We start from the raw sequence: 15354 nt of genomic DNA, 5'->3' as shown, positions 1-15354 counted from the left end.
TCAATTGGTACCTAATTGATTTGAACACTTATTTGATTTTGAAATGCAATCCACTAATTCCACTTTCTTTGTGCTATCAATAAATATGACAATGTCTTTCATAAATAAAAACTGCTTGAACTTACCATCCTAATCCACAGACGAGAATCAATCAATCAACCAAAATCAAAATATCTACTTCAATTATTATTGATAAAAGTACTTAAATTTTGTTTAAGTCGACATTTTGATTCAATGAAACTTTTTTTTTTTTTTTGTCTTCATACAAATATATTATTTACATGATTGTTCGAAGTTTTACAATCTAATTCCTTCATGAGGATTTTTTTTCCAAAATATAAAATTTTATTTCTATATAAAAAAATAGTATTTGATATTCCTATGTCAAAGAAATAAAAAATTAAAACATATCCTCAATTATTATGTTTCTTATGAAAAAAGCTCTTCTTTTTTTCGGTATTGAAATTATTTTGAAAATTTAAAATATATTCTCAAAAATATATACAATAAAACAAACGTATTCTAATTTATTATTGAAAATATTAAAAACAATTACTAATTATTTGTAATACTAATAAACAAATTCTTTTTTAATACTTAACTATAATATTCTCGAACATAATATTCCTTAGAATTTAATTCCTTGAAATATATTTCATTAACCTTGGAACAGATTTCTAAAAGAAAAGCCTTATAACAGATGCTGTCAAAAACTGTAGGTGACTACTGAAGGGAAGGGACATGTGAGGGGAGACGTAAGAAAAAGGTGAAAGTTGACATAAGGGTAAGAAAGATGAGGGTTGAGGGTTGCTTTGTTGTGACAGTAATATAATGTTTGAATGATTGGATTGAACTTTACAAATAGAAAAGGTATTGACTGTGTGACAACATATTTGTATAAATTTAAAAATCCAAGAAATTTATAATTGTCTCTGTTTTTAATATTTAATATTTTTATCATCCAATATTATGTTTTCTTTTTCAGTTTATATTTTAACATAAGAAATACTTATCTATTTTTTAGATGTGGATCTATATATATATTTGCAATATATATGTACCATTTGACAATTTTTATAAATAGAAATTTGTTCTTCCAAGGATTGAGGTAGTGGTGAAGGGAGTAAAAGTTGCATGAACCTGTTTAGAATTGGCACTGTCGGATTTGGATCTGATCAATGGCACGAAGGTAGGTAGCAAAAGTTGGGAAGGGTGAGGACTCACCACCTGATTGAGTCTCCAAAACTTTAAGAAAAGGGCCGGCAAATTAAGGTGTTCTGCAATTATGTTGTCCCCTTCTCATGTCCTATTCCCAATCCCAAACCCTAATTTGGATAATTGGGCTGGGCTAGAACCCCTTCTGACCTACCTTGAATTGTCTATAACATTTGTATTTAACCAATTTGAGTTAGTCAAATAATTAACTTACTTATTCACTTAAATAAATATCTAGAATTCGAATATTACAACAATCGACAAATACTTAAATGAAACTTTGTTCTACAATGAATATATTCATAACCTTAATTTTTTTTAATAGACAAAAGACAAAAATATCCAATATGATTTGTTTGATTAGAAGTGCCTTTTTTCAACTCGCTCTTTATTATTCACCGAGCTAAGAGGATGTGTCCAATTAATTTGAATCTCATATTCTATCTAACCATAGGAAAGAGAGAATCAGCTAAAAAAGAGTTAAAAAGTTTGTAAATGTAACAAATATCTTCATCATTGAATACATACAAATTAATTAATTCCTGGAATATACGCCTTTTCTGAAAAAGGATTCTTAGAGTTCATTTCATTGGAGTTTGTCTAAGACCTTTTCTTTCTAAGTTGTAGAGATTTTGATCTGATCTAGTGTCTCATATGGATGTCATACATGAACACATGCATGTTATATATTATCAGAAAATATAAAAAAGGCATATTATGGAGGGTTGCCATTTGGCGGTTTATTGTGAAACAATAAATAGCCGAAAATTAAATATTATTTTTCCCGAATTATCTCACAACCCTTGCTTTTACAGGTCACAACATGTGCACACAAACTGCCAGACCCAATAAAATAACAATGCATAATAATTTAGCATCATGTGTAATGCAAAAAGAGGGAGGAGAAAATGCAAATTGATTTTGCATCTTTGGTATTGTCGAAAAAGAAAAGGAACATTGATACAACTTTAGACGTGGATAGCAAGTCACCTGCAGTCTGCACCAACTGCTTCAAGAATGGACTTGAAACCATCTCTTTCCAAGCATTCAGCTAACTCAGCCTAAAACCAATCAAGTAAGAATGAGAATTTTGGTGAATTAGGGCCTTCAACCAACCACAATATTGAACATGTGCAACTTTTAATACCTTTATTTGTGGAATAAGTGCAGGTCCCCCATAAGCGAAAGCGGTATATAGCTGAACAAGAGTTGCTCCAGATCTTATTTTCTTGTATGCATCCTCACCACTAATCGATACCAAAACTTATGAGAAATTATTGTATAATTTATGTCCAATTTTAAATCATAAAAAGAATACTTATAACAGGTAGGTAGGTAGCTAGAAACCAAACTATACACATGAAGTAGAGGAGAAACGTGCAGTTTTACCTGCTAATGCCCCCACAGCCAATCAAAGGAATCTTGCCCTGATTTGCATTAAAAATTGACAATTATTAATGAAAACTGATGCCAAGAGAATGGATCTTGTCATGTAAAAATGACAGATCACAACAACTGATTAGATGCTCCTGAATCCTATATAATTAGCTCCACCAACTTAATAAATTGGTCAAAATCAATGCATAACATGTGAGATTTTTATATTAGAGGAACCATCCTTAGGGATGCTAGAATGAACTGGAGATATAGGACTTGGTGCTCTAAACCAACTATTATTGTAGTTCTGTTTACAAATCACAACGCAAAAAAAAAAAGCATACCCGTGTCAACATATACATCTGCTTCAAGATATTGGTAGAGAGATCAAAAAGAGGCTTCCCACTCAACCCACCAGCTTCTGAAGCTAATGGATTGCTACTGACAGTATCTGGTCTTGAAATGGTTGTATTTGATATAATCTTGACACAATAAACAAATGAAACTAAGCACAACTTAAGATTGCATCGTTCTCAAGTTTGACAATTGACAGTACCAAAGTGTATAGACATACCAGTCCATCCAAGTTAAGAGCCACAGCAACCTGTAACCAAAGTATTAGCCGTTAATACAGCATATGATGAAGATAGGAGAATAAATTAATATTCAGACATACTGCAGCAATGTCTTCAAGGTCGTCCTTTGACAAATCTGGAGCAATTTTTACCAGCAACGGAGGTGGACCCTCATCTCCCCATTGCATTTCATCACGAGCAGCTTGTATCTTCACAAGAAAGGAAAATTGGCCAGAATCAATCTCACAATTATGCAAGACAAGAAACAGAACAAGAAACCATCACATTTTAGTTTCTACCTTCTTCACAAGATCCTTCAATTGCTTTCTTCCTTGAAGCATGCGCAAGCCAGGAGTATTGGGTGACGAAACATTAATCACCTAGGAAAGGATTATATCATTAAACAGTAGACGTTACAAGGCTTTCGTCTCAACAGTTTGCAATATACCATTTGGATGCACATTCATATGTACAAATATGTACGCTGGAGTAAGTTAAACAAATGTTAAACCACTAAATAACTTGCTATCGAATTTTTTTTTCCAGCGACCCATTTATGCATTATATCTTTATTGATGTGTGTAAAGAGAATAATTTGATCATACTTTTATTGATCTCCAATATATAGTGATAATTCAATGGTTGAATTGATAAATATTCATCCTTTATAAGAAGTTATTAAGATGAAAACATGCTTGAAACAACCATGTGTATAGCATCAAAGAGAAGCTCAAAAACATAATCTTATGGTCCAGGCAGTCAAATTGAATATTTGAATGCATGGGAATTTCAAAGTGTGAGAGATATTAACCAAAGCTCATAAGGCTTTCTCTGGACACATGAAGCTATTGTCATGTTGCACCAGACACTATCAAAGTTTATTGTAACTCTATAGTTAGTAGGTGTGTGCCCACACTTCAGACATGATCACAATATGCAAAGTGCAGGATAGCAATAATTTTATTTTTATAAATAAGATTAAAAAAAAAAAGTAAAATTGCGCAGATTCATGTCAACCCAACAAACAAGAATAGATACTAACTAAACTTCTAATTACATAGACTGCACTTATCAAACTGCACAAACTAAGTTACCAAGTATATATTTTAGGAATTAAAGAAGTGTATGTATACATATAATCAGCACTCAATCGAATGGAGATGGGATCGTGTCATTTAAGGTTTAAATCTTTCTTTTCTTTAGGCATATAAGAAAAAGAATGCTTACCAAGTAATCAGCATACTGGGACAGTGTATGAACCCCTTGAACATAGTCTGCTGCAGCATCTTCACTTGTCTTGTTCTTTCCAAGATTGACACCAAGAATACCAGGGCCAGCTTTCCCACCATGTTTGACATCATTATTGGATGTACGTGAACTAGATGAAGTTTCATCTAACTTCCTCTTACCATGCTGAGCACCCAGGCGCTTTGCAACAGCAACAATTCCTTGACTATTAAAGCCACATCTATTTATAATAGCACTGCACATTTAAATTACCATTATTAGAGAAACATAGATAATTAACAAACAATCCAAAAATCCATCATCTGAAAAGTAAAACTTCTAAATCTTGAACGACCACAAATTTCTTCTACATTCTAAAGAGACTAGAAAAATTAAACAAAGAAAAAATAAATCCTATATAACTTATTCATCTGCAGCAGAGGAAAGAAAAAAAAATTACGAACTCTTACCCTTCCTGTCGCAACCTAAAAATTCGAGGCTTCGGATTACCATCCTGTGGGACAGGAGTAACGGAGCCAACCTCCACAAAGCCAAATCCCATACCAAGTAATCCATCCACAGCCTCAGCATTTTTATCAAAGCCTGCAGCAAGACCTACAGGGTTGGAGAATTTCCTTCCCCAAACCTCTAGCCCTATGATTGGAGGGTCAACCCTCTTCTCTCTTGGAACCCAACCACGAGCTGCAGCTGAAACAGCTAGTGTGTGTGCAAACTCCGCGTCCAACAAAGCAAAAAAAGGATTCACAAGTTTTGTTGCTGAGAATAACCATCCACTGCAAAGAAGATAAATCTGGATCATCATTGTTCATGTAGGAATTATACAATTCAATACCAAATCGTGCATTATCAGAAACCTATATCTAGAGAAAAGCCTTTACACTTCGTATAAGAAAGAATGCAGAACACATTCCCAGCTGATAAGAATTGTTTAAAGCATAGACAGTTTATTTCCTTAAAAAAATGCAATACAACATATTAATACCAGATGCTGATTAAAGATGCAAAATAAAATGCATACAGCAGTCAAACTCCCAAATGAAGTACCAGAAAGTAGCTTCATCCACAGTACTCACATAAGCTCCACCAGCTATAACTATGCCTATGGTGGCACCTGTCAACAACCTTCCCTGTTATTCAAAGTAATCACTGTAAGTAAATGACCTCATATGTCAACATAGTATAATGTATAATTAAATGCTGATACAAATAATAATAATAATAAAATATATGTTACTACGAACTCAATCACAAAATAAACAAATTGCTCGTTTTCCCCACAAATATTTTTGCACTAATTTACTAACATGTGAGCTCACCCCCAACAACATGCACACTGCTTATTGCAGCATGGAAAGCGAATCAGGCACCTTCCAACATAATTTCTATCGCATAAGTTATTCTTTACGATGAAAATGCAAGGCAGCATAGCAACAAGACAATGCACTTATGCAAAGACAACGTAACCGAACATATATGCACACGTGCGCATACAAGAAGGAAGCAAATGCATACTTTCTTGGAATGGTGACTAATCTTAGGAGCACTTTCCGGTGCGGAAGTAGAGAAGCATCTGAAACGAGGAAGTGGAGGATTCGAAGCAACCCTTCTGAGCAAAATCTCTCTCAGTAACTTTCTAGAAGACCATGCTGCCATGAGTTTGAAGAAGAATTCACAGAAACCGTAACTTTAACGCTATGTCCAGAAGCAGAATCCACGAAAAAAGCTAAGCAGAAACAGCGAGAGATTCCCAAAGTTTCAACCTTTCCGCTTCGAAAAACTTCCAAATCGAAAAAGGGTAAGTGAGAAAGCACAAGAGAAATAATATGGAACCTCTCGTGCTTCCCAGAGCAATACTACGAAGAAGGTTGAGAAGTGTGGATTTCGGGAGAGAGTAGCTGCAATACTTTCAACCCTGGGAATGGAATGCGGCGGCGAAGCGGTATTCGGCGGCGTAATTGCCGGCTCGATGGGAGGCGGTGTGTTACAAGACGCAGAACTAAAACCTCTGGGTTCAACTTCAACACTTCAACCACAAAAGGAAGGCGAAAAGCACCTTTCTTCTAATCAAACGACCTCGTTTTGATAATAGTAGAATAGGTCATAAAAACATTTGGGCCAGACCACTGGGTTGATGAGCCCATGAAAATAGTTTAGAAAAACACAGCCCAAAAAATCAAAACGATAGCCCAGCCCAGACCAACTCAACCTGACCCGAGGTAACGTTAATGAGCTGAAATAGGCGACGCCGCTATTCCCCGCCGCATCAGCAGAATAAGTGGAAATGACCGTTAAAACTTGACAACTGAAGAAACTGCTTCTTCTTCTTCTTTTTCTTCTTCTCTCTCTCTCTCTCTCTCTCTCTCTCTCTCTCTGTGGTTCTGAGCTTCTAATTCCGATGGAAGCCCTAGCTATTTCAACCACCTTAGCTCGTCCCACTCCGTCTTCCAATGGAAGCTTCTTCTCCGGTTCCAGATCTGGGTCTAAGCTGCGCCTCCGTCGTGTGACTCTCAGATGCACTGCTCAATCTCTTCCTCTAGGTGATTCCCACTCTTCACTCTCTTTCGCATTACAATTTTTTATCGAATTTTATCAATCTTCTCTTAGTTTTGATTTCTTTTTTATTTTTTGTGGCACTGGTTGCTGTTCTGTTCAGTGGACAATGCAGCGAAATTCATAGAGGCTTCGAAGTTGGGGAACGAGATAATACCACTTTACCGATGCATATTTTCCGATCACCTGACGCCGGTTCTTGCGTACCGGTGCCTGGTGAAGGAGGACGAGAGGGATGCTCCAAGCTTTCTCTTTGAGTCTGTGGAGCCTGGCTTCAGTGTTTCAAACATTGTGAGTGAACACAATAAATAAATAACCCTTTGTTTTGGTCTAATTCTATTGAGTCATGTTCTTTCTAAACTTTGTGATTTTGTGTTAGGGGAGGTACAGTGTTGTGGGAGCTCAGCCATGTATGGAGATTGTGGCCAAAGAGAACATGGTTAAAATCATACACCATGAGGATGGACGCCTGACCGAGGAAATCGTGGAGGATCCTGAAATCATGGAGGATCCTATGCTCCTTCCTCGCAGAATCATGGCGAAGTGGACACCCCAACTCATTGATGAACTTCCAGAAGCATTTTGTGGTAGGTGAATCAAACTCTCACTCATAATTATATTTATATGTTTGTAGGTCTGCTTGTCATGTTCTGAAGTACACTACTTCATGCATTTGGCATACACTCAAGATAAAAATGAATGAGATCATCAGTGACATAAAAAAATATCCCTGGTATACTTTTAGTTTACTGTGTGCCATTTTTCTTTTCTCTAGGTGGTTGGGTGGGTTATTTCTCTTATGATACAATGCGCTATGTAGAAAAGAAGAAACTACCCTTTTCTTCTGCTCCAATGGATGACAGAGGCCTCCCTGATGTTCATCTGGGACTTTATGATAATGTTATTGTGTTTGATCATGTTGAGAAGGTACTGTGATATTTACCGTGTGTTGTACAAGTCTTATTTCACAGAATTCTTGCTTCATTGTATGATTTTATATTTACCTTTCATGCTAGCAGCAATACTGATCAGAGGACAGTTGGGTGACGTTTTTCTTACTATCTCTTTTTTATGAATGTTTTACAAGAGGCTGCCCATTTGACCTGAACAAATGAGATAACATACTAAAGCTTGTAGCACGATGTACTGAATCTTGTAATTAGATTCAAACAAGTTAGGTTCATTAGAACCATTTGGAGAATAATTTCAATATATTTATTTGACTATATTCTACTCAGAAAGCATACGTGATTCATTGGGTTCGGTTGGACCGATATTCTTCTGCTGAGGAAGCCCTCAATGATGGAAGGGAGCGACTGGAAACTCTAGTATCTAGGGTGCATGATATAATTACGTGAGCAATCTATTCTTATCCTGTTGATCTTCTTGGCTTAATAGTTCAAGTTAAGGATAAATTGGTGACAGAATTTGGTTGTTTGATTTGAGCATCTACATTTATCATTATCAATATCAGCCCAAGGCTGCCTGCAGGTAAAATAAAGCTACACACTCGTCTCTTTGGTCCCAAACTGGAGATATCAAACATGACAAGTGAGAAATACAAGGAAGCAGTTTTGCAGGCTAAAGAACACATACTGTCTGGTGATATTTTTCAAATTGTACTGAGTCAACGATTCGAACGGCCAACTTTTGCCGACCCATTTGAAGTCTACAGAGCACTGAGGATTGTTAATCCTAGTCCATATATGACTTATTTACAGGCTTGTCAATTTCCCTCGACATAATTATTTATAAGTTAGTCACCTTCAAAGGTTAGGTTATTTAATCATTTACTGTTAACAGGCCAGAGGAAGTATTTTGGTAGCTTCAAGTCCAGAAATTCTTACACGAGTAAAGAAGGTAGCATTCTGTAACAATTAATCAAATACATAGCATCATCTTTTAATTTTCATACTCGGAACATAAATAATTTAATTCTATGATATAATTAATGGGATTGTTGACCTTTTTAAATTGCTCTCATTTTACTTAACTATTGGTAATGCCATGAACTTTATTAATAGGCATTTCATATTCTGTTTGCAGAAAAAAATTACCAATCGTCCCCTTGCCGGGACTGCTAGAAGGGGGAAAACACCAGAAGAAGATATGAAGTTGGAGGAGGAACTTCTGCTTGATGAAAAGCAACGTGCAGAGCACATAATGCTAGTGGATTTGGGGAGAAATGATGTTGGAAAGGTTTATACTTCTTTATTCTGGACTGGTGTCTTCAAATTTCACATTAAATATATTATTACTAGAATATGAACCTAATGCTTTTTAATAAATTGTGCATCCCCGTGTCAATAGTTTCTTCTATTGTTCTAGCTTTGTGGTTTATACAAGATTGATTATGCAGGTCTCAAAACCTGGTTCAGTTAAAGTTGAAAAGTGCATGAACATTGAGCGTTATTCCCATGTCATGCACATTAGCTCAACGGTAAGGTCTTTGTGGATTCATATATATGGGAGCTAATGAGCTAGTTTCCCTTTGTTTTAGTTTATTTGATTTAGTTTTTCAAAAATCCAGTTTCTCCAGCCTGATCTGTTTGAACTGAAGAAACTTGTCTCAAATGATGGAAACTGTATTTATCTTTGCAGGTCACTGGGGAGTTACTAGATGATTCAACATGCTGGGATGCATTGCGTGCCGCTTTACCTGTTGGTACAGTTAGCGGAGCACCAAAGGTAATGTAGGGTCTTGATTCTCACCAAGTCAATAGTGCAATCAAATATTTGACTTGTTTGGGGGCCCTAAGTAGTTGTCCATGTCATTGTATATGCTGGAAAACAGGTGAAAGCCATGGAGTTGATTGATCAGTTGGAAGTAAGAAGACGAGGGCCATATAGCGGGGGGTTTGGAGGCATATCTTTTGCCGGTGATATGGATATTGCCCTTGCTCTGAGGACCATAGTTTTCCCTACCAACACCCGTTTTGACACAATGTACTCGGACAAGGATGTCACAGCCCATCTTCAGGCAGGAGCAGGAATTGTGGCCGACAGCGATCCGGCCGATAAGCAAAGGAAGTGCGAGAACAACAACCGCAGAAAATGGATTGCCCATCTTCAGGCAGGAGCAGGAATTGTGGCCGACAGCGATCCGGCTGATGAGCAAAGGGAGTGCGAGAACAAAGCTGCTGCCCTTGCCCGTGCCATTGATCTTGCAGAATCTGCATTTGTAGATAAAGAATAGTTTTATGGGAATTGACAATGAATCCCTGCATCATGTGGGAGCAAACGATGGGATTTCATCATTGAAGAATCTTATTTTGTTATATTGTCTTGGAATGTAGACGAAAGAGGAAAAATGTGATTTGTAGTCTTAAGGTATTGCCCCTCGTTTTAGGGCAAGAGGATAGAAGTGGATGAGAGGATGGAAACAAACGGACAATAAATCATAAATGAAAAGGTAACTAAATTAGGTTATCCCTCTCAAGTAGAGATGGCAATACAACTCGTACCGCAACTATAAGTATCCACCCTGCTCCTACTTAGTTGGGGCTAGTAATTATACGATCTGGTGCAGGATGTATTTTGAGAGGGGTAGAGTCGGGGTCTGAATGTACCTGCCCCAACAAGAGGTTATAGGAGCGAAGCTGGGCAAACTAGGGACTTAGGGTACAAATATTTACTACTAGTAAATAATAGTAGAACTAGTTTTATATGGAATAAAGTCAGCAGGACGAGAGACGAGAATTGGATGTGCGTAAACCTAATCCGCTTTATTATCATCCTTAACTTCAATTTTGGATTTGGCTCACAGTATTTTTAAAACATATATTAAAATTACTATTTATATAATTTTTTTAATAAATACAAAACAAATATATTAAAAAATTTAACTCTAATATTTTTTACAAAAATTTTCATAATTAGTAACTTAGAACACATTAATTAAATCTATAAAAAAAAATTTCAAAATGAGTTTTCCTCTCAATTGTTTAATATTTTAAATTAGTTCCTTAGTTTTACAATTGCACGAAAATATCATAATAAAAACATACTATTTATATGTACATTAAAATTAGTCATTAAAATCAACTAATATATATTTGTATAAAAAATACATAATTATTTTATTTATTTTTAATGTGTATTTTATATTGCAACATAGATTTTATATTTTAAAATTAACCAATATGTTGTTTACATCTAATATAATTGCATCATAAATATATCTAATTTTCTATCAAAAGGAGATAAACCAAATTCACATATGTAAGTCCCAATCATTCAACAATAGAATATTTAAAAAAAATTGACATTTTTATTAATATTTTGAAATATATGAAATTAACTTTTAGAAGATCATTTAGTGTTGTGTTATTTTATTAGAGTTAACAATTTTATGTTACTACAAGACTGAAGAATGACGGAATGATAACAGAGCAGAGTCATTTCCTACGCAAAGCGCTTAATAAAAAAACCATTGCTAAATCCATCAATACTCTCAAAATTCCAAATTCCAAATTCCAATAGTAATCGTTTGACTTGATTTTCCAAACACAGTTCCGAATTCCAATCTTTCCAAGATAAATTTTGGAGGTATCTAACGAAAAGAAGAGTAATTTAATAAAAGGTTCAAACAACATATAACATCACTGACTCTAAAACCACTGATTTTGGTTTGCTATGGTACAATGACATGGAAGAAGTAATTGAAGTCTATACCTACTACTTTAGGATGATGTAGATGCTAATTGCTTCATCTTTGCCTGTAAAATAACCGCCATTTCGTCTGCAACATTTTTCTTTTTGGATGTAACCTGTAGTTTTGGATTATGCTGCTTTTCAGTTATAAATGGATAAGGCAAAACATATGGTGCTAAACCTTTTTTTCATTTTCATAAGAAATGTTACTTGAAATAATCATGTTTAACATAACCATAGAAATTACCATCAGCATCTACTCGGGAAAGCTTGCCTTAGAACAAGTAGTAAATATACATCTATCAAGTTTTAGAAGATGTGTAACAGAAAAACTTACCTCAACAAGTTGATCGAAGTTTGACTTCAGTAGGTTGATTTTGCGCTCACAGTAATCTTTTCCTTCAGCCATCGTTTTCTGTTTTCAGCATGAAGGAAACAATTACTTTTTTTTCTTTGAAAAGAAAGAGTACAACACAACATTGTAGAGCATAATTCAAGCGAAAATCAAACAAAATAAAATAGGCTAGACCCTATAAATACAAAAAACTATTTCATCCAACACACAAACACGCACAAACCAGATAAAACAAACACCTTAAAAGTTTTCAACTCCACTATCATCTTCAATATTGCAAAGGAAACACTTAACCATGGAAATATTGAACACGATACAGAAAGGTTGTCTCTTATACTTTATTGTAAATGTGTCACTATATAATGATTAAATGCACATATAGATACCTACCCAAGAATTGTGGTTTTTTTTTCCCATATGTCACTATTGAATATCCTTGGTAGATTTTGGCAGGTCTTACAATGAATGGTATCACTTGAATACAAACCAGCACGCGCCGTTGAATATGGAAAGTTACAGATAGATGGGAGTGGATCCTCTCCAGTGTTTAATCTCACCCTTCATTGCTCTCTCTCTCTCCTATTTATTTTTTGTCCCACTTATAGAATGAAAGGTGAGAGATCACACTTTATTCTCTAAGTGTTAAAAAAAAATGGAGAGGATCCATTTCCCACATAGATCGCTACAAGAACTGTACTTAGCTCATCACTCAATTAGATAACCCCCTGCATATGAAACCTAATATTTAGAAATTTTTTTTGTACCTCAAAAACTCATCATAGTTCTATCACTATGTATGCAAACAAGATAAACTGCATCTCTTTGGAGTTTCTGAAAACAAACGACGGTGGCAAAATACGCTAGTGGCTTGAAAGCAGTGCCATTGCTATCATAAAATGTTAACATCAATTTTCAAAGGAGACGCCAAAACAACACAATTCCAACGATTATTACTGAATAAAATCGAAGGACGCAATTCGGATCATAAAAGCAATCTACAAACACAGAATTCGATTAAATAGGTTTTGATTTAAAGCTCAGAAGCTGAAGAGAAGAGAAGGAGGGGGAGCGTACCTCGATGAAGTAACCGGTGCCGACGTCGACGAGGACTTTCTGAGAATCGTCGAGGGTTCCGGGAACGTAAAGGGAGGCGGTGAGGGGGACGAGCATCTTGGAGGCGTGAGGGCGGAGGGAGAGGTCGTTGAGGGCGGAGGAAGCGATCTCGAGGCGAGTGGTGGCAGTGCGGATGTTGGTGAGGGAGTCCTGAAGGAGGTTAACTTCGAGATCCGCCTGTTCCTTCAACGCCCTCAGCTGCTCAACACTCATCCTCTCCAGTGGAATCCCTCCTCCTCCGCCTCCGCCTCCCTTCGACGACGCCATCTCCGATGATTATCTCTCACTTCAGCTCAGCTCTGACTGACTCGCGCTTTCTTTGGCAAACCCTCCCACGCGTGTGATTTCAAGTTGCAACAAAAGCCCAATACACTACACTACTCCAAAACAAAGTCTTAACTCTTAATACATTCGCATAATTTGTACTTTAACTAGAAAAACAAAAATGTGAAGATGGACTAACTCAACCCACTTTTTCCCTTGAAAATGGGGCACCCGATTGGATACTCCCAACTTCAATGGAGTTTCAATGCTCCAAAAACAAACTACATTGCAAAAGTATATGTTTGGAGTTTCAAAGCTCCATAGATGAAAAAGAAGAGAAGTTTTTTATTTTTTTTGGGCTAGAACTGGTTACCCATTTTAAGTTCGATGCCCATTTTTGTTAGTATTTGATATTATAGTAAACAAAAAAAACTATTTGGGCTAATAGCTTTTTATTTTTTCTTGAACTATTATACTAGTAACAACAAAATAAAAATAACAAAATTGGAAGAACTGAAATTATAATTACACCCTTTTAGAGTTAATTTTAAAAATTAAAATATCTTTTAAAATTAAAATAAATTATATTAAATTGGAAATATGATATAATTTTAAAAAATAGTAAACTATAAAACTAAAGATATATATTTAATAAATTTTAAAATGACAATTTTACCATTGTAGAGTTAATTTTAAATTTTAAAATATCTTTTAAAGTTAGAATATTGAATTTTTAATATGAGCAAAATTCCTTCCGTATCCAATACGTCACTTATGGTGACTTAAGAGCTCATCTGTTTCTGATTATTTTAATTAAGCATTAGCATTTCGTAGTAAATTTGATTATAATATTTTTTAAATTTTAAAAATTAATTAGCTTAAGTATTTTGAGGTTTAAGTTTAATTATTTATATATAATTTATTCTATTATATTAAAATTCATTCTTATTATACATACCAAAGCATATATTATGTTATTATTTTTTAATTAGTATGCTAAAATTCTAAAGATAATTGTTTTCACATTTTAATATACATTTAAAACAGTTGTTTTTTTTTTTAAAAATTAACCTGTAAATCAAGAGCTTTAAACTTTTTTTTTAAATTACATAAAACTTGTTATTCCATTATTTCCTATTCTTCTTTAATTATGAAAAATTAAAATTGAGCCACAATTCATGCTGGCTTACAATTATCTATATATTTTTTATTTAAATTCAATACTATTTTTAATTATTTGGAATCATTCTGCGGTTATGTTGTAAAATTTTTATGTAATCTATATTATACCTTTTTTTTATATTGTATTGATACTCATTTTATCTATTTTACTTTGATTTGTATCATTCTTTCTCATGGCTACTTAGTGAATGATAGAATGTTATTTTAGTGCTTGTTTACTTCATGTTATTAAAAAAATTAATCGAGAGTAATAATTTTAAAAAATTAAAAAAAAAAGATAGAGCAAACAAACTACATTTAGTTATTTAAAAACCAACATGCTTTTTTTAAATAAAATAAAAAATTATTATTTATAACAAATTTTTTAGGATCCACATTTTTTGAACTTTATAAAGTTTGCCTAGGTAACATTTGTTTTGAGGTAATATTTGTTTTGAGGTATTGAGAAGACTGAGACTAGGGGTGTTCATAAAAAAACCAAAATGTGATTAACCGGTTAAAAAATCATAACCACATTTTGATTAACCAGATTAATAAAACAATTTAAAAACTATATCCATATTTTTTAGAATTGGTTAACCAAAACCAAATAAAAAAATAACGGTTTATAACCGGTTAACAAAAACCTAAACCAAATTAAAATCAAAACCTAATTTCGAAACCAAATTACATACTCTTTCTCTTTCTCCCTCCCTCTCCCCCTTCTTCTCTCTTTCTCTCTCCCTCCCTTCTTTCTCTTCTTCTCTCTCTCTCTCTGTCTCTCTCTGTCTCTTCTCTTTCTGTCCCTTCTTTCTCTCCTCCTATATCTGTTTTTCCCTTCTC

General features: G+C 34.6%; 3 protein-coding genes across 4 annotated transcripts; 1 reads left to right on the top strand and 2 right to left on the bottom strand.

Moving 5' to 3' along the window:
* Nucleotides 1-1870: 1870 nt before the first annotated feature.
* LOC130947640 (dihydroorotate dehydrogenase (quinone), mitochondrial) lies at nt 1871-6458 on the bottom strand. The gene is made up of 11 exons (XM_057876348.1): nt 5928-6458; nt 5460-5542; nt 4865-5188; nt 4395-4650; nt 3467-3547; nt 3269-3376; nt 3167-3196; nt 2937-3074; nt 2605-2642; nt 2363-2462; nt 1871-2276 (listed from the first exon to the last, which is right to left on the bottom strand). Exons 1-11 carry the CDS (start codon nt 6066-6068, stop codon nt 2202-2204), a joined length of 1374 nt encoding a protein of 457 aa, XP_057732331.1. The 5' UTR covers nt 6069-6458; the 3' UTR covers nt 1871-2201.
* A 213-nt stretch (nt 6459-6671) lies between these two features.
* Nucleotides 6672-10298, top strand: LOC130947639 (anthranilate synthase alpha subunit 1, chloroplastic-like). The gene is made up of 11 exons (XM_057876347.1): nt 6672-6952; nt 7069-7256; nt 7345-7552; nt 7741-7892; nt 8204-8319; nt 8440-8686; nt 8769-8825; nt 9012-9164; nt 9325-9405; nt 9567-9653; nt 9760-10298. Exons 1-11 carry the CDS (start codon nt 6811-6813, stop codon nt 10159-10161), a joined length of 1833 nt encoding a protein of 610 aa, XP_057732330.1. The 5' UTR covers nt 6672-6810; the 3' UTR covers nt 10162-10298.
* A 1126-nt stretch (nt 10299-11424) lies between these two features.
* Nucleotides 11425-13473, bottom strand: LOC130947641 (prefoldin subunit 5-like). Of its 2 annotated transcripts, XM_057876350.1 has the most exons (4): nt 13048-13473; nt 11956-12033; nt 11640-11734; nt 11425-11517 (listed from the first exon to the last, which is right to left on the bottom strand). In XM_057876350.1, the coding sequence occupies exons 1-3, from the start codon at nt 13351-13353 to the stop codon at nt 11648-11650; spliced, it is 471 nt and encodes a 156-aa protein (XP_057732333.1). In that variant the 5' UTR covers nt 13354-13473; the 3' UTR covers nt 11425-11517; nt 11640-11647. The 2 variants fall into 2 exon arrangements, with proteins under 2 accessions (XP_057732333.1, XP_057732332.1); XM_057876349.1 differs by having other exon boundaries at nt 11425-11734; nt 13048-13472.
* Between the last annotated feature and the right edge of the window lie 1881 nt (nt 13474-15354).

Source organism: Arachis stenosperma, chromosome 9 (assembly GCF_014773155.1).
Source record: "Arachis stenosperma cultivar V10309 chromosome 9, arast.V10309.gnm1.PFL2, whole genome shotgun sequence".
NCBI lineage: Eukaryota > Viridiplantae > Streptophyta > Magnoliopsida > Fabales > Fabaceae > Arachis > Arachis stenosperma.
This window is presented reverse-complemented; position numbering and strand designations above follow the sequence as displayed.

Excerpts from the sequence above, each read along its gene's own strand:
- LOC130947640 (XM_057876348.1), bottom strand. The coding sequence starts at position 6,068 with ATGGCAGCATGGTCTTCTAGAAAGTTACTGAGAGAGATTTTGCTCAGA. Across the intron at positions 5,189-5,459 it reads GTGGATGAAGCTACTTTCTG|TGGATGGTTATTCTCAGCAA; the intron begins GTACTTCATTTG and ends TCTTCTTTGCAG. Across the intron at positions 3,548-4,394 it reads CCCAGTATGCTGATTACTTG|GTGATTAATGTTTCGTCACC; the intron begins GTAAGCATTCTT and ends ATCCTTTCCTAG.
- LOC130947641 (XM_057876350.1), bottom strand. The coding sequence starts at position 13,353 with ATGGCGTCGTCGAAGGGAGGCGGAGGCGGAGGAGGAGGGATTCCACTG. Across the intron at positions 12,034-13,047 it reads GCACCGGTTACTTCATCGAG|AAAACGATGGCTGAAGGAAA; the intron begins GTACGCTCCCCC and ends TGCTGAAAACAG. Across the intron at positions 11,735-11,955 it reads ACTTCGATCAACTTGTTGAG|GTTACATCCAAAAAGAAAAA; the intron begins GTAAGTTTTTCT and ends CCAAAACTACAG.
- LOC130947639 (XM_057876347.1), top strand. The coding sequence starts at position 6,811 with ATGGAAGCCCTAGCTATTTCAACCACCTTAGCTCGTCCCACTCCGTCT. Across the intron at positions 6,953-7,068 it reads TGCTCAATCTCTTCCTCTAG|TGGACAATGCAGCGAAATTC; the intron begins GTGATTCCCACT and ends TGTTCTGTTCAG. Across the intron at positions 9,654-9,759 it reads CAGTTAGCGGAGCACCAAAG|GTGAAAGCCATGGAGTTGAT; the intron begins GTAATGTAGGGT and ends GCTGGAAAACAG.